The following is a 21802-nucleotide window of genomic DNA, read 5'->3' as shown; positions in this document are numbered from 1 at the left end:
CGTGATTGGGGCAAAGATGTAAGGAACCCATTGTCATTTCAGGGTATCAAATGTTGTGAAAGACATACAAGTCTCTTTTATAAGACAAGTAGGAATGTATATGTTATGAAATAGGTACCAGAATACTGTCTTCTTGATTGTTACCTGCAGACTATGCACATTCTTGGATGAAATTATAAAATCAGTGATTTGCTTCTTTATAGCTGGTATCCAAAGTGATAATTCCATGTAGAGTCACTGAGACAAAACACCCACCTTGCTTCCCACTTACATTGTCCAACTTATTCTATTATAACCTAGAAAAGTATTTATTTGTGCTTGACTGTTATATGTCAGCAGATATGTAGCCACAGCACACCGGCCTGAAAGAACCATAGCAGTAAACAGTGCAGCATGCAGCAAAATTAAAAGCATGACTAAGACACTCTAGTGGAACTGATACATGTTCAGGATCTAAAAGAGGCCTTGTATTATCCTTGTGGGCAAGTTTCACAAGTATATTAACTATATCTATCTGTCTACTATATCTATGTATAGTTACTTGTCACTGTATGGTTGACTCACTAAATTGACATGCACTACATCAACCACAAATGGTCAAAACTCAGTTAATGAAAAAAAAAAAAGAGAAAGAAACAGTATTTTATGCAGAGGCCAAGCCCCCCCACACACACTCCATCTGGGGGGCTATACACCGACACTCCCTGCTAATTATATATACCAACTCCAAAATCTCAAAACATTGGAGAAAGGGCAAAATCCCACACCCCACTGTGCAGTGATCATGTAAAACAAATGCTGGTATCCTGTGATGAACCAGCAGTTTGACAAAACGATCTTCCAAACTAAAAGTTTGATATAAAGAATGTATGATGAAACACATGAAAACAGATCCTGCTAGACTTTTCTAACCAAATATTTCCCTTCCCACTTAAAACTTCTTCTATATAGCAGTCTAGGCGGGTCTATATTAGATAACTGAAAGAGCAAGTCAGCGAACGATCACATGAGGGAAAACGCCAGGAATCGAAAGAGTGTTTGTGGGGTCAGGGTACAGTGAGGAGTGGTATATTTGCCCTTTCCTCACTGTAGTGTGACCTCAGAGTTAGAATATATAGTTAGCGGGGTGCAGCCCCCCACAATAAGGAGTTCAATTCCTGGCGTTTTCGCTCATGTGAGCGTTCACCGACTGCTCTTTCATTTATCTATTATAGACCTGTCTATAGACTGAAAGTGCTGCCAGAGAATTTCAAGCACTACATACAATTAGTGGAAGCTACCAATAAATGAAGACAGTTTGCCTTTCAGATAACAAGAGTCTGTATTAATTTGATGTATTCTACTAATGATGTAGATCAGAGACTAGCATCCTCACAATGAAACAAAAACATAAAAAAAAACTTTTTGTTTGGTATTTAGCTAGAAAATAATAGAATTAACTGATTGTATGAAAAGTATGAAAATCATCTAATACGACATGTAAATTTAAACCATAGTTTTCTTGCTGATCAATATTAGTACGCTGGCAATAGAAGTTTTAAGGGTGAACAGTCAAATATATTCACCCATTGGCCAGGTCTATCCCCACAAGCCACAACAAGACAGCTCTGATATTTTCATTAGGTCATAAATAACCCAACATAAGTAAGAAATAAGACATTACTTACAGTGTTACCTGTACCCTAAGGGCTAGGTATACCAGTTAATTATTTTTTTCAATCAGAGTAGAATTTAAACAGAGTTGGATGCATACTGATATTATTATTTGTAATTTGTTTTATATACAGTATATGTACTAACAATACAGCTGTACATACTTTTCACAATAACTCACATTCTTACAAAATGCACTCATTCAGTGACCAAATTCTCTCAAGAGCACCCACAACATTTATTGTTTGTAGTTATGCTGCCTCTGTGATAAACATCAAGTCATGTGCTACCAAACCTTTACAATCTTTGGAACACTTGGTTCAGATTCAGTAAGGCCTATGGTCAGCAGTAAGCCCTAAAATGGGCAGCCAGCCACAGGTAGATGTTCTTTCTGATTCAGAGCCATGTCCACCCTGTCTCCATGGGTGGGTGTTGGTGGTGGTGGAATTAATGCTATTTACCCTTGTGCTGTCATCGAAATTCACATGGTCAAGAAAACGCAGTACCCTGTTTTTGTCAATGGAAGAGACCATTTTGCAGGTAACGGTTTTGGAAGATGAGTGGAGAGATAGTGGTGAGGGATATGTGAGTGCATGTATATGTGTTGCAGCATTTGTGCATCTGCATGGAAATGAATGATCTTTGCGGGTGTAAGCCAGGGAATCTCAAAACAATGGATCCATCTCAGATTGGATTCATCAATGACAGGTAATGCTTACTCATCTCGGTGGACTTCTTTGATAAGGTTGCCAAACCAATGGCTGAAGGTAAAACACTACATACATTGACTAGGTCAGGGCTTTGATGTAGTGCATGGTAATTTAGAGAGTCGGGTATATTATAACATATAACTATATATATATATATATATATATATATATATATATATATATATATATGTGTGTGTATATATATATATATATATATATATATATATGTGTATATATATATATATATATATATATATATATATATATATATATATATATCATTCTGAGTTAACATACCTATGAAGCTTGCCTTCAAGGACAATACAAGGCCTCTTTTAGATTCTGAAGATGTATCATGTTTAGTAAAAAAGCTAAATAAAATTAGAATAACCACCTACGTCACCTGCTGGATTGCCATCTGGCTCAGAAATAGGATAAATGAGATCGGAATAGGGAAAGTTACCTCCACAAAGAGACTAGTCACCAATGGGGCCCTCAAGGTTTGGTGCTGAGGCTTCTCCTGTTTGGTATCTACTTCTCTGAAATAGAAGCCTGTACCAAATGGCTCTGGCTGATGAAGGCTTCAGATAACTGCACGCTAGGAGTAGTTAGTTAATCCCCAAATGACTTAGCCATTCTGCTGGAAGGTTTTTCCCAATAAAATAGCTGGAACCAGACTCATGAACTGAAACTAAATGCCAAAAAAATGCATTATAATATCCTTTGGAAAGTTATCTGCCCTGGGAAACTACCACATTTGCAATATGCCCAAGACAGACCCAGTTGCTCAGGATTTGAAACCTTATGTGGGCAGTGAAATAGCTTTTAACCAGCACGTATACATTGTCATAGGATCATAGGAAGTTACTAGGCTAATGGCCCTAGGGCTCTTACAAGCCTAGCCATGTTCTTACCATTATTTCCATGATCAGCACCTATTGCCCCTGTCCAAGAGGGACACAGGTGGAACCCCAGAGGTGAATTTACGGTCATGTATCCAATTGTTCAGAATGTGTTTGAAGAGGGCCAAAGAGGTGCTCTGTTCGACATGAAGTGGGAGTCTGTTCCAAGGGTGTGGTAACCTCTGGGAGACAAATCCATCCTTCCAGCAGGTTTTATTAATGTCACATACCATGTTAAGGTCTTTAGAGTGAGTAATCTGTGTACCATTTGACTTACGGATATGCAACATTTCCAGTAAAGCAGGGTCAGACATTGCCTTGTATGCAAGACAGAGATCACCTCTGAGTAGACTGTATAAAACAGAATAAAGTAATAGTAATTCCAGATGATCCCCATAGCACAGATGCTGAAGACCTTGAATTTTCCTTGTGAGGAACCTTTGTGGTTTCCCCAATTGATGCAGGTGCTTGGAAAGGTGCATACTATCAGGGGTGTTGTACTCAGTTATTGGCCTGATGAGGGAAGAGTACAAGGAGGTTATAACTTCTTTTTTTCTGGAGGCAATGCTCTTACTTATGATATGAGCAATAAAGAATGCCCTTCTTACCACTGTGGAGACATGGTGGTCAAAGGTAAGCTTGCTGTCAACCTGTATGCCCAGGTCGCTCACCAGTGAGTGCATACTTAAGGTATTGCTATTGATGTGGTAATTAGCAGGAACATCGCTTTTACCAAAAGGAATAATAATAATAGATTTTTTTGCATTGAGTTTAAGGCCATGTTTTTGGCACCAATCATTTGTTTGTGTAAGACCCTCTTGTAGAATGTTGACATCATTTGGAGATTCAGTGATTGCTCCCAGCTTGCAGTCATCAGCAATCTTTTCAGGCACAGACCTTTAGATTTTGCTTGTACTTCAGATAAATAGATTCCAAACAGTAGAGGTCCCAAGACTGATCTCTGTAGAACACCACTAGTTACAGGTCTGCTGCTGGAGATGCAGTCCCCTATTTTGACTATATGAGTTCTGTCAGTGAGCCAGTTAGCTACCCATGTAACAATATAAGGGTTGATGCCTAGTTGGGCAAGTTTGTCAATGATGCCAGAGTGGTGGATAGTGTTAAATGCCTTGGCTAAGTCCAGGTAGGCTGTATACACAGATTTCCTTTCATCGAGAGCCTTGGAGACTGTCTCGTGGAAGTCCACCAGGTTTAACAGGCATGATCTCCCTTTAACAAATCCTAACTGAGTAGAGTCAAGTGTTTGGAGATTACCTATATCTTTGTTGATATGGTCCATGATGATTTGCTCCATAGCCTTGCAGATAAGGCTAGTCAGGCTAATAGGTCTATAGTTCCCGGGGTCAGTGGAAGCACCACCTTTGTGCTTGGCTCCTCTCCATTCAGTTGGTACAAAGCTGTTACTTAGACTGTGATCAAAAAGAGTACCCAATGGTGTTGCTAATTCATGTTGGAGCCCATGTAGAATGCAGCCTGGGATGTTATCAGGTCCCATAGATACTGTGCTTTTCGCCTTAGAGAGGGCATTTATGACCTGTTCTTTACAGATACAAGGTAGGGGACAAGGGGTAGGGATGTCATGAGGTACATGTGGCAGGGACAGGGGAATGAAGTTTTCACAGATCTTGTCAGCCAACAGGTTAGCTATGTCCACAGGCTCAGTATATGTGGTATTAATAACCACCAGTTTGGCACAAATCTGGGCCTTCCCTTTTAGGTTGCGGATATAATTATAGAATGCCTTGTGGTTGTCCTTTGTTGAGGAAGCTAATTTGGACACATAGTTTTCTTTGGAGAGCTTCACAAGAAGTCTTAGTTGCTTGTTTAAGCTGAGGAGGGAGTGTTTCCAGTTTAGGAGGGCTTGCTCCCTCTTACTCTTAGAATTTCTTCCTCTTATTGTAAAACCTGTTAATGGCAGTTGGCCACTAGGCAGGTTTGCTCTACGTTGAGGAGCTTGCTTTGGTCCTATCAGGTATGGCCCAGTCAATGTAGGTATACAGGTGTTCATGTAAAGCACTGGTTAAAGCTTGACATAGTTGCCAGTTCCATCTGAAGGTGGAGGTACAGTGAAACTATTTATTCCATGGTGGAGACATTTTTTAGTTGCTGCTGGGGGGTTGGGGTCATTCGTGATAGTTACTTTGAATGAGACTAATTTGTGGTCACATCTCACCAGAAAGGACCTCACAGTGAGGGTGCTACAGTGGTCTGCCATATTGCTAAGCACTAGATCCAAGATGTGGGGGGTATCAACCAGCTGGTCCAGGGAATTAGAGTTAATGAAGTTGGGGAACCTTTGGGCAAGTGAATTTGTGCACCAGTAATTTACCCAGTCAATGGATGGGTAGTTAAAGCCGTCCGAAACCATGGTATTCAGATGTATCTTGATAGACTCAAGTAGATCCAAATAGGCAGAGTGGGTGTCCTGATGCATTGAGTGTGTCCTGCAGCTCGCAATGACTTGAATAGGTGTCCTACCAACAGTTAACTGCACCTGAAGTGTCTGCAGGCAGTCATACTGTTTATCCAATCTGGAGGTGTATTTATCTTTAATGAGTATTGATACACTGCCTCCATTAGTCTCATGCCTTCAGTTTGAGGTCTGAACATGTGGAAGGAGGTGTAACCTGCTATGGCTGGGGTGCTCTCCACAGCCTTCAACCAGTTCTCCATAACTACACAAATGTCTGCATCTTCCAAGGTGAGGACAACTTCCAGTGAGTGCAGTTTCATGTTGAGGCTCCTACCATTTAGCAGTATAACCCTGAGGTTGTTTTTAGATGGAGTTTTTACATTGGGTTTTTTGTCCTTGAGACACTGCCTAAAAAGATACTATGGGGGTGTCAAGTGACTTAGCCAGTAGCCAAAATCCCAGGGGTGACAGATGAAGACCATCTCTGGCAAAGCATTGAGGTCTGTCAGTCATGTCATCCCAGGCTGACAGATAGTTGATACTCTTAGAATGACACCAGAAGCTAAGCCGATTATTGAAGTTAATCATTTTCTGTTTGTATTGAGGCATCATCATAAGTGAAGGTAAAATGCTTCTTAAGGCTAGGAACATACCTGCCTGAGACACATAGTCTGAGAGCTCAGTCACGTCTGTCTTCATATAGTCCAGAGAGGTACATCTCAAATCATTCCCACCAACATGGACTATGACAGAGTCATAACAGTACCTGTTGTTGAGAGACTTGAGTGCATGTGTGATACGGTGTATCCTGGCACCTGACAGACAGCTGACTGTGACCTTTTCCTTATCCAGCCTTGTGAGAGGGACATCAGTGTGGCTCACAATGGAATCATCTATGACTAATATGTTTGATTTTTTGTTTTGCCTTAAGGATTTGACTGGTGAGATACTGGTGCATGAGCAATTATGTGCAATGTGTTCTGCAGTGGAAGTATTATGTGTAGTATGCTTTTGTTTGTGTTTGGAAGGCTCTGGTGTTTAGGTATGTTTCTGGTGAGAACCTCCGCATATGTAGCTATGTGTCATGTGAGTTTGGGTGGAGTAGGAGGTGAGATGTGCATGCTGTCATAAGAAATTCCTTCTATATTAAGCAGCTTATAAACAAAAGTATTACAAAAAGAACTAGAGATGTCATTGTCCCCCTTTAATCAGCTTTCATTAGGCCAGTCATTAAGTATAGTGGCCCCTTTTGCACATATCTGTCCAGACACATGCAACTGGAATGCACACAGAGACACCTTATTAAAAGGATACAAGGCCTAAATAATATATCCTATATTGATCTACTCAAAGCCCTGTCACTCTACTCAGTATCCTGTAGACTGCTAAAAGGTGACCTGGGTCTTACCTACCAAGGCATCTGCAACCTAATGCTGATGGATTCGCTGCACATTAACAAGTCAAATGACATCAAAAATAGTTGTTTCATGGACCTACACCTGTTCTGCAGCATTAATGGAATACTTTGGTGGGACAGCTATAGCTCACAGAGGATATCACTTCTCTAGAGCAGACTACCCATTGATATAAAATAAAGCTCATCCTTATCTGTATTCAATCACAGCTTAAATGTATGGATGGTAAATAGAAACTTAACCTAAGGAACTGCTTCCTGTATCACTAATGGATAGAGGAGGTTCCCAAGTTCTTTATCCTATGTATGGATCCCTCAAATTATCTATGGCATGATACCAATTATTTTCTCTAGGGATAATGCATAATTATCAGCCATGGGGTGGTTAAAGCCAGTTTAACACCAAATGGGATAAGTTAAGAACCAAAAGGGAAATTAGCTAGGCATAAAATGGCCCACAAGGGGCAGGTAGCCTAGTACTTTACCTCTGAACGTATGTGTGGTATTGGATGATTTTGTGTGTGTGTGGTATTGGATGATTTTGTGTGTGTGCATGTGTGCATGTGTGTGTGTGTGTGTGTGTGTGTGTGTGTGTGTGTGAGTCTGTGCACACGCACGTGCGTGCATGTATGCATGTACGCGTGTGTGTGTGTGTGTGTGTGTGTGCGTGTGTGCGTGTGTGCGTGTGTGTGTGTGTGTGTGTGTGTGTGTGTGTGTGTGTGTGTGTGTGTGTGTGTGTGTGTGCGTGTGTGTGTGTGTGTGTGTGTGTATGAATGACTGCATGTGTGTGGGAAAGTACGTGAGGATGTCTGTGCCAATACAAAGCATGGATCGCCAGTGGTAATTACCTCTGAAAGGCATCGATTATCACAGGCTGTAATTACACCTTATTCAAACACATGCAAATTACCCATTAACGAGGCCTTCTTCATTGCATTTAAACCTGTCCCTGAAATGGATTTTCTGTAATTGTGTAAACTGGAATGTTTGGTCTGTGCAGTTTGCACTAGAGCAAGAATTCTTTCTGAATCCAAGTCCTTGACACCAGCAGGAACAACATGTGGTTATTCACTCTGTTCTTGCTTTTATCAGCATTTCTAATGCATAACTATGCCAAACTGGCCCCATGTATGTGAAAAAAAAGAAATAAGATACTACAAAATGAAGCAGTATACAGAGTCATCCAGCTACAGTGGTGCCATCTTACCAACTCCAGTTTTGTTATGTTTCCAACTCTATTTAAAATGCATCACGAATTGTAGAGAAGCCATAAAATAAATACATCTCAATCTCTCTTTTGTGTCATCTTAAAACTATTTTAGTGGTAATATTATGCTACGGTTATTTGTTCATAAATGTCATAAATGTATGATTTTACTGTTTATTATTTTATCATTCATTTTTTGTGCCACTGGCATTAGAAAATAGCCATAAAATAAGACATTCTCTGCTGGAACAAAGAGGAAAACCCTTACACTGACACTATCAGGGGCCTACTGTTGCCTTACTACATTCATTTAAGATTCAAAATAGCTGCTGTCTACCTTTTTGTCTAGTTAAACATATGCTGACTTTGTCAGTTTAGTTTTCAGACAGACACTGTAGACACAATTCTTTTAGCTGAGGAAACCTGAGAGAAAACAGCAGTAAATTGTATATACAATCATTACAATTACATGTAGTCATTATAGAAAATTAAGATAGATCTGTGAAAACAGCAATATCAGTTACAGAGTTCTCAACCATGGCACAGTTGGGATAGCTTAAATGTACTGTTGTCTATTCATTATATGCAATTACACTGATCCATTAAAAGTAATTACAGTAATTCTGTGAGATATTGGTGACTGTTGTATAGTCTATGTTATCATTGTTCTTATTTCGCCTTTTGTGGGGTCTTAGCAAGCCAATATGATTTCCTGCAGTTTATATGTGTACAAAACCTATAATCACAGAACAGCTACAAAATATTCAGAAACTTTATGCAGAGTATACATATTTTTTCTGTGGTGAAAAACATAATTTCTGAGAGAAAAAAAATGTTATATCACAGAATAATTTACGTAACAGTTGACATTAAAAGTTAAGTATTTTGAAAATTTACAGTATTTGTGTAAATGGAATAACAGGTTAAAAAATAAAGTGAGGCCACAGTCTAAATTAATAGTGTCACTTTCTGTCTAGTATTCCAGAGCATATATGTTTATATCAGTATGCATTCCGAAGGATGGAATACATTGTCAACGATCTTTTCTTAATGCGCATATTTTGTTTTCTGTTTAATCTGATAAAGGCCATCAAGACTGAATGGGATCTGGAAAGTCCACTAGTAAAACTACTGCTGGAGCGCTCACTACAAAGTGTCAGATTTGCACATCATTTTTATTGGTAAGGCTATCGATGCATCTAATAATGACCAATATCTTTTTTTCATGGTTATTTTTTAAGGTTACCACAAAGGAGTACTGCTTCAATAGTTGCAGAAACAGATAATGCCTTGGGTCAAAACAGTCAGGCATGCGCTTTCATACTTGTTATACATAGCAGAAAGTTAAAGTAGGGAGGCCTTTTATTTTGATCAGAATTCAGCCTTAGTTATTAGCAGTTGTTCTTCATGTACTAAGTGTAAGATCAGAGATTAATCAAATAACAATCATTTTATTATACTAAGTCATTCATGAAAAGACTCAAATAGAGCTGAAATGGGTCAACATTTCTGTGAGATTACTTGCTCCTGTATCTTCTTCTGGGTTGTTCGGTTGTTGACATTTGCTATAGTTCTGAAATGTAAAGCCTGCATGTAGGAACAGTTGAAGTATGACTATCAGTCCACAAATTATCAAAGTATGTGATGTATAATTCTTTTGACAACATTCCATCATTTTGAAAGTAATACTTTTACGGCTTATTTTTTACTGACTGTAAAATTAAGACACAACTTTTGAGAGGCACTGCATAGACAATTTTTAATTATTTATTCAGAAATATTTCAGAATTATAAAGATCTTCATAGTACACAGAGCTCCATGATCATATACTGAAAAGAGGGCAAAAGACAAGATTTCTAAGCACCTTAATGACACCTGAAAGAATAAAACAAATAGAAGTATCTCTCTCTTTTTCTCCTTCTCGGTCTCTGTAAGGGATACATAAAATAAAGGCAAAATTCCTCTCTCTGTAAGAGAATAGATGTCCTTCTATTCATATGCTGCAGTATTCATCACATTAGGGAGTCTACCTTTGGCTGACTCATCCATCCATCCGGTATGCAAAAGTCTAAATGCTACTGTAAGGTACGTGCGATGCCACACATCATCTCATGTATATCAGCCATAAAGAGACGTCAGGTGTAAAGTGAACATCAGCACGTACCAACCTCAGAACTTTTCTATTGCCTGTCTGATCACTTGCTTTAGATGTTTGCTCACCAGATTAGTGGTTCAGATAAGTACCCCATACGGGTTTTTCTTCTTTAAAAATGTTGGCTACTGTTTGGTTTTGGGTGATTTGATGTCAACTAGGAAGGGCAAGTGTCAATGTGACCTCTCCTTGATCTGTCTAAGCCCAGATGATGACCATACTACTTGTGCTATTTGTAAGTCATTTGTCCAAAAAACCCTTAGGATCTGTTTAGCTTCCCTTAAGCTTTACTTATAGAACCAGCATCTTAAATGTTTAGCGCATGAGATGGAGGTTACGTTGGGTCCTTCGGACAAGCTATAATCAAAAAAGGCCAAGAAACCTCAACCCGATCTTCTGGCTGTGCCCTCTCTTCTGGACATCCCTCCCGAGACCAATGTAGGCCCAGAGGATGCACTAGAGTTGGTGGAATGTCTCTTCAGTGGTTACCACAGAGGAAGTCCTGAAGGAGTCTACCAGCACATCCGCGAGGGAATTGCAGGCATCCAACTCAGTGAAAGAGGGGAACCATGGCTTGTAATTTCTTAAGGCCCATGTGGCATCACCCAAATCACTGTGTAGGCGGAAGTGCATATGGACATCATGGAGTGCATGCCAATGTCAGGCCCATCCACTTTCTATTACATGGAAGCTCCCAAGAAGAAAATGCTAAAAACTAAACACATTGCTCCTGTTCCACAGGAATAAGCTCTTGATTAGCAAGCTTTTTTCACAAAGCCCCTTCAATGCCTTCATGGCCCTGCATCAGCCATTTCCTTCTTCTGTTCCCCTTCAGGCCTTCTCTCTATCCACTCCTTTCAGGTGGACATTTGCTGACTCCTCCTCAGATGAAGCGGAATCTTCAGGAGATGAATCTTTGACTTACTCCACCAAAATACCTTCCCCTCTGGGTTATGCTTCTCCAGAGGAGGAGTCTAATGGTACAGATTCCCCTGTGTGGATATTAGCTTTGGGGAAAGTATCCTACAAATAAAAGAATTTTTCAAATGGGTCTGCTGTCAAGTTTCAGACATACAAAAGAGATATTATGATCTCTTGCACATGGATTCTCCATCCCCTTCTGCCATTCCCACAGTTCCACCAGCTTCCTTAGATGCCTTTACAATGCATCTAAATACCCAGACTCTTAACCTCCTGCTCCCAAGTGTCCTGATAGGTTTTACAAGGTGCCTGAGGACTCTAAATTCCTCTTCAAAGACTCTTCTGCAGATATAATCTCAGATGGTAAGGCTTTCAAAGTACTGCTCTCTTATTCTTTACTACCCTCTGTTAAAGACAGCAAAGTAATGGAGAGACTGGGAAAATAATTTACACCTCTTCCACTCTGACCTTTAGGGCAACTAATTATCAAATCCACATGGCCAAATACTCTCTATCTCTCCTATCAGATGCAGGAAAGCTCCACTCAGAGCTTCCAGACCCTCCTACCAAGGCTAAACTGTCCGCCATCCTCAAATCTTCTGGCCAGGTTACTACACATTCTATGAAGGGCAGTTATGATGCCACAGATGCCTCAGCCAGGGCGGCTGACTCCAGGTCAGTCCTGAGGAGATATTCCTGGCTCAGGTTACAACCGCTACCTGATGATATCAAGGGCAAACTGATGGATGCCCCTCTGGACATAAAGACTTATTTGGCAGCTCGGCTGCAGACCTTTTAAATCCTTACAAGAAAACGTCAAGGAGCTCAAGGACCTAAACATATCCCAGTTTCTCCTGTTCCCAGGTCCTAGAGGAACTAACCAGCAAAGACTGCTTCTGTTAGGAAACCAGTTATGACTTCTTCTTCTAAAAGTAAGAGAGGCTCTTGGAAACAAGCTCCTTCAAAGTCTACACCATCCACACCTTCTCAGAAACAGCCTTTTCAGTCCCACTCCAAACCTGGTAGACTGTGATTATCTGCCTCCAGGGCCATCCATTTCTCTGTCCCCTCACCTTTCTCTCTCTTCCTGTTTGAAATCGGTTCACCCAGGACTCATGGGTCCTCTCGATCATCCAAAAAGGACATTTCATGGTTTGGGAGACTCTTCCCTCCTTCAGAGGTATCCCATAACCACTGAAAGATCAATTGGGATTTTTCCCTCAAATCATTTCTGGTCTTCTCTTCCAGGGGATGATTCAAGAGGTCTCCTCCTCTCAACTGGAAAAAAGATTCTACTCCAGGATCTTTCTGGTTTCCAAGTAGGATGGCCCTTGGAAACCCATCCTGGACCATTCCCATTTAAACACCTTCCTAAAAGTTCCCTCCTTTCAGATGCTGACTTTGCACACTTTTATACCCTTTATTCTTCCCCAAGCATTCATGGTGTCTTTGGACATCAAAGATACCTACCTAAAAAATCCTATTCACCCTCAGTTCAGGACATTTTTACTTTTTTCTTTTGCTTCCTCACATTTTCAGTTTTGTGCTTTGCCCTTACATCTCTCTAGGGCAGGAAATTACTGGAATAATGGCCCTAGGGCCTTTACAAGCCTAGCCAAGTTGTAGCCTTATTTCCACTATCAGTACTTATTGCCCCAGTCCAAGAGTGACACAAGTGGAACCCCTGAGGTGAGTTTACAGTCACCCATCCAATTGTCCAGATTGCATTTGAAGAGGCCAATGAGGTACTCTATCATGAAGTGGGAGTCTGTTACAAAGGTGTGGTAACCTCTGAGAGACAAATCTGTCCCTCCAGCAGGTTCTATTAATGTCACATTGAAGGTTAAGGTCTTTAGAGCGAGTAACCTGCGTACCATTTGACTTGTGGATATGCAGCTTTTCCAATAAAGCAGTGTCAGAGATTACCTTTATGCAAGGCAGAGATTGCCTCTGAGTAGTCTGTATGAAACAGAATAAAGTAAGAGTGATTTCAGATGATCCACATAGGACAGATGCTGAATACCTTGAATTGTTGTTTTTTTGGAACCTTTGTGATTTCTCCAATTGCTGCAGATGCTTGGAAAGGTACATACCAAAAGAGGCATTGTACTCAATTATTGGCCTGGTAAGGGAAGAGTATAAGGAGGTTATAATTTCTTGTTTACTAGAGGTAATGCCCTTACTTATGATATGAGCATAACAGAATGCCCTTGTTCCCACTGTGCAGACATGGTGATCAAAAGTAAGGTTGCTGTCAGTCTGTGTGCCCAGGACTCTCACCACTGAGTGTGTACTTAGAGTGTTGCTGTTGATGTGGTAGTTAGCAGGAACATTCCTCTTACCAAAAGGGATGATAACACATTTTTTTTTGCATTGAGTTTAAGGCCATGACTTTGTCACCAGTCATTTGTTTGTGTAAGACCCTCTTGTAGGATGTTGACATAATTTGGAGATACTATGACTGCTCCCAGTTTGCAGTCATCAAAACAATGTGTTATCCACAGACCTTTAGTTTTTGCTTGTACTTCAGAGAAATAGATTCCAAACAGTAGATGTCCCAGGACTGATCCATGTGAAACACTACTGGTTGCAGGTCTGCTGTTGGAGGTGGATTCCCCCATTTTGACTATATGTGTTCTGTCAGTGAACCAGTTAGCGACCCATCTAATGACATAAGGTTTGATACCTAGCTTGGTGAGTTTGTCAATGATGCTTGAGTGGGGGATAGTATCAAAAGCCTTGGCTAAGTCTAGGTAGGCTGTATGCACAGATTTCCCAACATCCAGGGCCTTAGTGACTGTCTTGAAGAAGTTCACCAGGTTTAACAGGAATGATCTCCCTTTGACAAATCCAAACTGAGTATGGTCAAGTGTTTGGAGATTACCTATATCTTTGTTGATAAGGACCATGATGATTCACTCCATGGCCTTGCAGATAAGGCTAGTCAAGCTAACAGGACTGTGGTTTCCAGGGTCAGTGGAGCACCACCCTTGTGCAAGGGAATAACGGTGGCCATTTTCCATTCAGCTGGGATGAAGCCGGTGCTTAGACAATGACTGAAAAGAGTACCCAGTGGTGTTGCTAATTCTTATTGGAGCCCATGTAGGACACAGCCTGGGATGTTATCAGGTCCAATAAATACTATGTTTGTGGCCTTAGAAAGGGCATTTCCAACCTGCTCTTTGGAGAAATAAGATAGGGGACAGGTGGTAGAGATGACATGGGTTACGTTTGGTGGGGACAGAGGAGTAAAGTTTTCACAGAACCTGTTGGCCAACAAGTTAGCTATGTCCATAGGCTTAGTAAATTGTGGTATCATTAACTACCAGATTGGCAGAAATTTGCACCTTTCCTTTTAGGTTATGGATGTAACTAAAGGATGATTTATGGTTGTCCTTAGTTGAGGAAGGTAATTTGGATTCATAGTTTACTTTGGAGGACTTCAAAGGAAGTCTTATTTTTTTGTTTAAGCTGAGGAGGAAGTGTTTCCAGTTTAGGGCTCACTCCCTCTTACTCTTAGATAGCAATTTCTTCACGTTATTTTAAATCCTGTTAATGGCAGTTGTCCACCAGGCAGGTTTGCTTGGGTCTATATTATTTGAATGAAAGTTCAAAATATCAATCACTGTAAACAGCGAAAATGCCGGACATCGAATCCTGTATTGTGGGGGGCTGGGCCCCCACACCCCCCACTAATTATATATACCAACTCTGAGATCGCACTACAGTGAGGAAAGGGCAAATTTCCCGATCTTCACTGTACCGCAATCTCACAAAACAAACACTGATGTCCAGCATTTTCGCTGTTTACAGCGATCAACATTTTGAACTTTTGTTCAAATAATATAGACCTGGTTTGCTCTTCCTAGTGGAGCTTGTTTTGGTCCTATCAGGTATGGCCAAGTTGTATAAAGCATTGGTATAGAACTTAGCATAGTTGCCAGTTCCATCTGATGGGGGGGGGGGTGCAGTGAAGCTATTTATACCATACTGTTACAAGTTATACTCTGCTTTGGAGAAGTTTTATAGTTTAGTTACTGCTGGGGGGGGGGGGTTAGGTGTGAAAGTTTCTTCAAATGAGACTGTATGTGGTCAGATGTCACCAGAGAGGAACTCACAGTGGGGGTACTACAGTCCCCCATATTGGTAAGTACCAGATTCAGGATGTTGGCACCCCTTGTGGTGGTGACAACCAGCTGGTCCAGGGCATTGGAGTTAGCTGAGTTGAGGAACCTTTAGACAAGTGAGTTTGAGCTAAATAATTTACCCCATCAAGGGATGGGTAATTAAAGTCACCCAAACCCACAGTGTTCAGATGTATCTTGATAGATTTATGTAGATCCAAATAGGCAGAGTTGGTGTATTGATTCATGCAGGGGGTCCTGTAGCTGGCAATGACTTGAATAGGTGTCCTACCAACAGCTAATTGCACCCGAAGTATCTCTAGGGAATCATACTGTTTAACCAATCTGCAGGTGTATTTATCTTTAATGAATATTGATATACTGCCTCCTTTTGCTTTTGCTCCTTCAGTTAGTGGTCTGAATGTGTGGAAGAAGGTGTAACCCAGTATGGCTGTGGTGCTGTCCACAGCCTTGAACCAGGCCTCCGTGACTGCACAAATGTCTTCATCTTTCAAGGTGAGGACTGCTTCCAGTGAGTACAGTTTCATGTTAAGGTTCCTTGTGTTTAGCAGCATAACCTTGAGGTTGATTTTAGATGGAGTTTTTATGTTGGGAGTTTTGTCCTTGAGACACTGCCTAAGAAAGGAGCTATGGGGGTGACAAGAGCCTTAACCTGTAGCCAAAATCACAGGGGTGACGGACGAAGACCATTTCTGGCAAAGCATTGAGGTCTGTTGATCATGTCATCCCAGGCTGACAGATACTGGATCCCCTTAGAATGGCACCAGAAGCTTCGTCAATTATTGAAGTCAATCATTTTTGCTTGTATTGAGGCATCATCCTAGGTGAAGGTAAAATGCTGCTTAAGGCTATAGTCATGCCTACCTGAGACACATAGTCTGAGAGCTCAGTCATGTCTCTCTTCATTTAGTCCAGAGAGGTACATCTCAATTAATTCACACTAACTAGGGGAGTACACAGATATTTCAACTTTCCTTTCCCAAAATAGATAAATAAATATTCGGTACTTTTCATACATTTCAAGCTTTCCTTTCATAAAGCACAGATAGCATACTCAGCAAGGTTCAGGAACCCAGAATTTGAAAAATCAGTTGCAGGGAGGGTCAAAGAAGAAAGGATGATCCTCACAGAACCAGGGACAGCTTAAAAAGGCAGACTAACTATATGACTATACTGGATTTCCCCCTTCAATGACTACCCCATAAATCTATCCAAGAGTTTGCGTCTTCATTACCCTCTGTGGCACCAGATAACTTCAGACAGTAGGGTTTTGTGAATCGTTCTATAAATTTACAGCTGACATGGGATTCCATTCCTCAGTTTCAAGGGGTTTTTCCACATCCTCCTAAACAAACTACCCTGTTCTCTCCTGTTCTAAACCATATACTGACTCAGGTGTGGTACAACCTATTCTCTCAGACCAAACAGGAAAATTATGTTATTCAAGAATCTTTTTGCCCTTAAAGAAAGAAAATTCTTGGGGACCTCTTCTAGACCTTTCCTTTGCAAACCTTAATATCATCGTTGCAAAGCCCACAATGCTTTATCTACAGTCCAGTTACCTCAAATTCCTCCTTTTAGTTTTGTTCTAGTTTTATATTTAAAAGTGCCTCATCATCATAGTCCATTCAGAAACAATCAGGCACTTTTTGTGTTTCTCTCTATCAGGCTTGATATTTTTCTTTGCTGCATTGCCCTTTGGGTTATCTACAGTTTTGAGGGTGTTTCAAAAGTGTCTGACTCCTGTTATAGCCAATTGCAGGTTGTAGGTCATTCACATCTCCCTTATTTAGTTGATTGCCTAATATGTTTAGATTCTTTCACAGCTTGTCAAAAATCTCTAGCTTGCATACTAAACCTTTTTTCAGCCTGGGATTTCAGGTGAACGGAGTCAAATCTTATTTCATTCCTTCTCATGAGGTAATGTTTCTACAATGTATTCTAGATACAAAACTTAAGGTGTCATTTCTATATCAAGACAAACTGAATAATTGCAGGCAACAATTTCTGATAGTTTCAAATCAGACTTAAGAATCTTACAAAAAATATTGCAGAATTCTATATCATGATCCCCTTTGCCTAACTTCCCATGAGAAAGATTCAGTGATTTGTCAAGTCAGTTTGCACTCAACACCAGCACTCTCTATCATTTTAAATTCCAGTGCTGGGGTTTGTAAAAAGGGAGTTGAATCACTGGGGAGGAAATAACTTGTCTCTCAGTCCAGGTCTTCTTTTCTCCCTTGCCAAGTCCAACTCATTCTTTAAAGACAGATTCCCTCAGATTTTGCTTGAAGAGCACTGTCCAAGGAGGGTGAAAGTATAGAGTCTGTGGAACATACAAGACAAGTCAAAACACATAAATGTTAAGGAAATGGTCTCTTAAAGTGCTGTCAAATCTCTGAATGATCTCTGGATTGTAGGCCCTCTCTTATTAATCAGTAACATTATCATAGTGATGAGGTACATAAAAAACAAGGGGAAAACAGATCCTACAACCTTAGTAAAATAGTTATAGTAATTTAAGGTCTAGCAACTCAGTTCACTTCACCCCTCCAGGCTACACACATTTTGCCAAAGGAAAACTTTGTGACAAACAAGCTGAGTAGTACCATGACAGATTCTCACAAATGGCAGTTGATCCTGGGGGTCTTCCAGGAATTGTCCCATTTGTGGGTAAGTCCTCAACTAGATCTGTTTGTCACTAGTCAAAATAGACAGTTAATGGAATTCTGCTCCAGAAACTTACACAAGCAGGCCTGGAAGAGAGATGTGTTTTCATTCTCATGGATAGGAATGCTCCTGTATGCTTTTCCACCCTTTTATCTCATAATCAGGTTTTTTTTTTTCAAAATTCAGAAGGACTTTCCAGAGATAATCATGGTAAATTCATTTTTTGGCATAAGTAACAATGGTTCTCTGTTCTTTTAAAATTGGCTAAGAAAAGTTGTTACAATCTTTCTCAAAGAATGGACTTAACACATGATCAAGAGAGTCTGATACACCCCAATATTCTTCTTCTGCAGTTGACTGCCTGGATTATAGAATGTTAATACCTTTTAGGCACTTTTTTTCTTGACAGCATACATCTGGTATCAACTATTTAACACCTATGTGGTGTGGAATGTTGTACCTCTTAATGCCTGCGCACATCCTTGCATTCCAGAGCATTTTCTGAAAAATCAACTTAAAAAGCATAATATAATCAAGGCTTTTCTACTGCAGGACATCCTAGATTAATAATCTTAGTGTCAAGTACTGCGGTGGTGGTGCTACGGTAGCGTTGTCGCCTTACACTAAGACGTCCTGTTCGATTCTCAGCTAGAGCATCTTCTGTGTGGAGACATGCATGAATGGGTGTACCTTCGTTGAAGGTTGTGCGTCAGAGCTGGCAACTCAGCATGTAAAAATCTATTGCCAATCATTAGCGGACCGGAGTTCCACTGTGGCAACCCCTAACCGGGAAAAGCCGAAAGACACAACAACAGTGTCATTTTATTAATGAATCCTTGCCCTTTCTATTTCTGCGTATTATAAGCAGGTAAGTCACTTAGTTAAAAAATCAAACCCAAGAAAGGTCTGGGTGTCATAAGGAGCTATGAAGGTTAACTGGAAGAATACAAAAAAGGTGCTATAGGCTTGAATGAGTTAAAGAAGAAAAACAAACTTGCTACTACAAAATCATATATGAATAAATGGAAAATATTTTGTAGTTGGTGCCAGTCCAAGAGCCAGCATCCTTTTAAGGCTCAGACTCATGTATTTATCAGTATTTGTGTGAATTATTATCATCTGCCCTTTCTTATTCACGTATCATGATTTATCTATCAGCTATTTCTGCTTGTCTGCCCCTGGAGTCCCCTATTTACTTTACCTCAGATAAAACAGTTTCTGAAAGAGGTGTTACCTATCTGTCCACCTAGCAGACAGATGACACCTGCCTGTGATCATAATTTTGTCTTGGAAAAACTTGCACTGTCTTCTTTTGAGCCTCCTCTTGGTGCTGATTTGAGGTTCCTATCTTGGAAAGTAGTGTTACTTATTTCTACGGCTTCTGCAAGAAGAGTATCTGAGCTACATATTCTTATGGTGAGTCATCCCTATCTCATTTTCCATAAGGATGGGGTCATTTTGAGAATAAATATTTCTTTTATGTCTAAGGTCATTTTGCAGTTTACACTAATGTAAGCTATGCATCTCATTGTCTTCTTTACAGAGCCTAAAAATGAGGGATGAGAATTCGTCACATTCTGGATGTCCATAAACTCAGATACTATATTGATGGAGTAAAATCCTTTGGAACATCTGATCAATTGTCTCTTATGAAAATAAGAAGAAAGGACAAGCAGTGTAGAACAAAATCATTCAGGATATCTGATCAATTGTTTGTCTCTTATGAAGGTAAAAAGAAAAGACAACCAGTGTTTTTACAGACTATTTCTAAATGTTTGTCCCATGCTATTACTTTTTGTTATTTTCACCATAATAAGTTACTTCCAGGAAAGTCATGGCCCATTCTACTTGATACCTGGCTAACTAATGTGGCTTTTTTTGAAAGGTGGACACTAGAAGTTTTCTATAGGCAGCAACCTGGTCATCTGTGTGGGTCTATATTACATCGTCGAACTCACAGGAGTTCGAACGATGTAATATCGAACTTTTACATTTGAAACCCAAAAAGTGCAAAAACACAGAACAGCGATTTTTTTCCCAGGGAAAAAAATCGCTGTTCTGGTACAGGAAAAAAAAAAAAAAAACACGTACACTTCAAACTTAAACTAATGTGGGGGGCCGTTCCCCCCACAACCCCCTACTAAAATATACCAACTCCAAGATCGCACCACAGTGGGGGAAATAGCAAAGCTGCAAAAATGTCCCACCGATTTTTTAACCTGGGAAAAAAATCGGTGTTCCGTGGCTTCGCTATTTCCGTGTTTCGAACATTTGGGTTCGATATTACAACTTTTGGACTCCTGTGAGTTTGACGTTGTAATATAGACCCATCTGTGCCCATCTTTACTAAGTATTATAAACTGAAATCCTTCTCTAAGTGTAGAGCAGGCTTTGTTAGTAAAATTCTTCAAAAGATACTGGACTCCGGTCCAGCTTCCTCTTCCCTTGCTCAGATAAGCAGTGGTATTTGTCCCATATAGCTTAAGGCTACTGTAGCAGCAATCTGTGCTACAGTTGCAGATCCCTCTTTCCATCCCTTATTTTTGTTATTTTTTTGCAGGCACATGGGATTTGTGATTTGCATGTTCATTTAAAACAGGGTTTTAGCCTCCTATTTCTGAGGCAAGAAGGATCTGCAGTATTTCATACCCCAGCCACTAGTTTTATCCTCATCTTTACTCTTGCTAGTAGCTTGGGCACATGCAAGGATTCCTAAACCTTTGGAAACCTGTCTGGCTTTTCTTATCCATGATAGGACATCCCATATAGCTTAACAGTACTGCAGCAGTGATCTATTAAAACATCAACTGTCATGATAAGTTCACTTGCACATCTATACTTCCTATTAGTTTTGCGGTGTGAGATCATACTAATTTCTACAAAATTGTTTGGTTGTACTTGATACATCTCGTGCCCTATGGGGTAAGATAATGAAATGCAAACTTGGCAACATATTTGTTGTGCAAACAATTTGCAAAACAATTAGTTTCATCAAAATTTCAAAAAATTGTCTTTTTTTATGCAGTTTTTCTGTTCCACTTCAGATGACATTTTTGTGCCTCCATCAGCCATGACAATTTGTTCAGCATGACTGGGGTGAAAGCATGTGGTGGCATAACTTTCATCCAGGAAGGCACAAAGGACTTTACATTTTATGGCTGTATCCCCCACACTGGATAGCTGCTGTACACACTCACAGGTGCGAAGTCCTGGTGTGTTTTCCCTTGTATGTATGTATGTATATTTCCTCATATGTTCCAAAAAGGCTACCATGGGGAAGTAGTTTAACACAGCCAAGAGCATATCCCTGGCTGGCCTATACACTACATACCATGTACCTTTTTTTCAGTGAATGCCACCGTTTCAATGGACTGGATATCCTCCCTCTCCTCCAGGACAGGTGAGATGGGATCAACTATTAAATGTCAGCCTCATTTACCAACATTTCCATCAGCTGGGTCATCTAGGCCACACTCGTAGCTTTATCATTTTACTCTATGAAGCTGTCATAAACAAAATAAACATTATCATCAAACAAATAATACCTTCTCACTCACAATTATGTTCCAGGTAGATATATTCATATTATTTTA

The 21802-nt window shown here is 40.2% G+C and overlaps 1 protein-coding gene across 1 annotated transcript in view; it reads left to right on the top strand.

The window, feature by feature from the left end:
* PIK3C2G (phosphatidylinositol-4-phosphate 3-kinase catalytic subunit type 2 gamma) overlaps nt 1-21802 on the top strand; it is a 1120359-nt gene that overhangs the window by 243857 nt on the left and 854700 nt on the right. The window contains exon 7 of the mRNA XM_044087254.1: nt 9407-9501. Within this exon, the coding sequence (XP_043943189.1) occupies nt 9407-9501 (95 nt within the window). The remainder of the gene's footprint in view (nt 1-9406; nt 9502-21802) is intronic.

The sequence above is a fragment of the Protopterus annectens genome, chromosome 11.part0, assembly GCF_019279795.1.
Source record: "Protopterus annectens isolate FY-2018-M chromosome 11.part0, PAN1.0, whole genome shotgun sequence".
Taxonomy (NCBI): Eukaryota; Metazoa; Chordata; order Ceratodontiformes; family Protopteridae; genus Protopterus; species Protopterus annectens.
The sequence above is the reverse complement of the archived record's forward strand: the minus strand, read 5'-3'. Positions and strand labels throughout refer to the sequence as shown.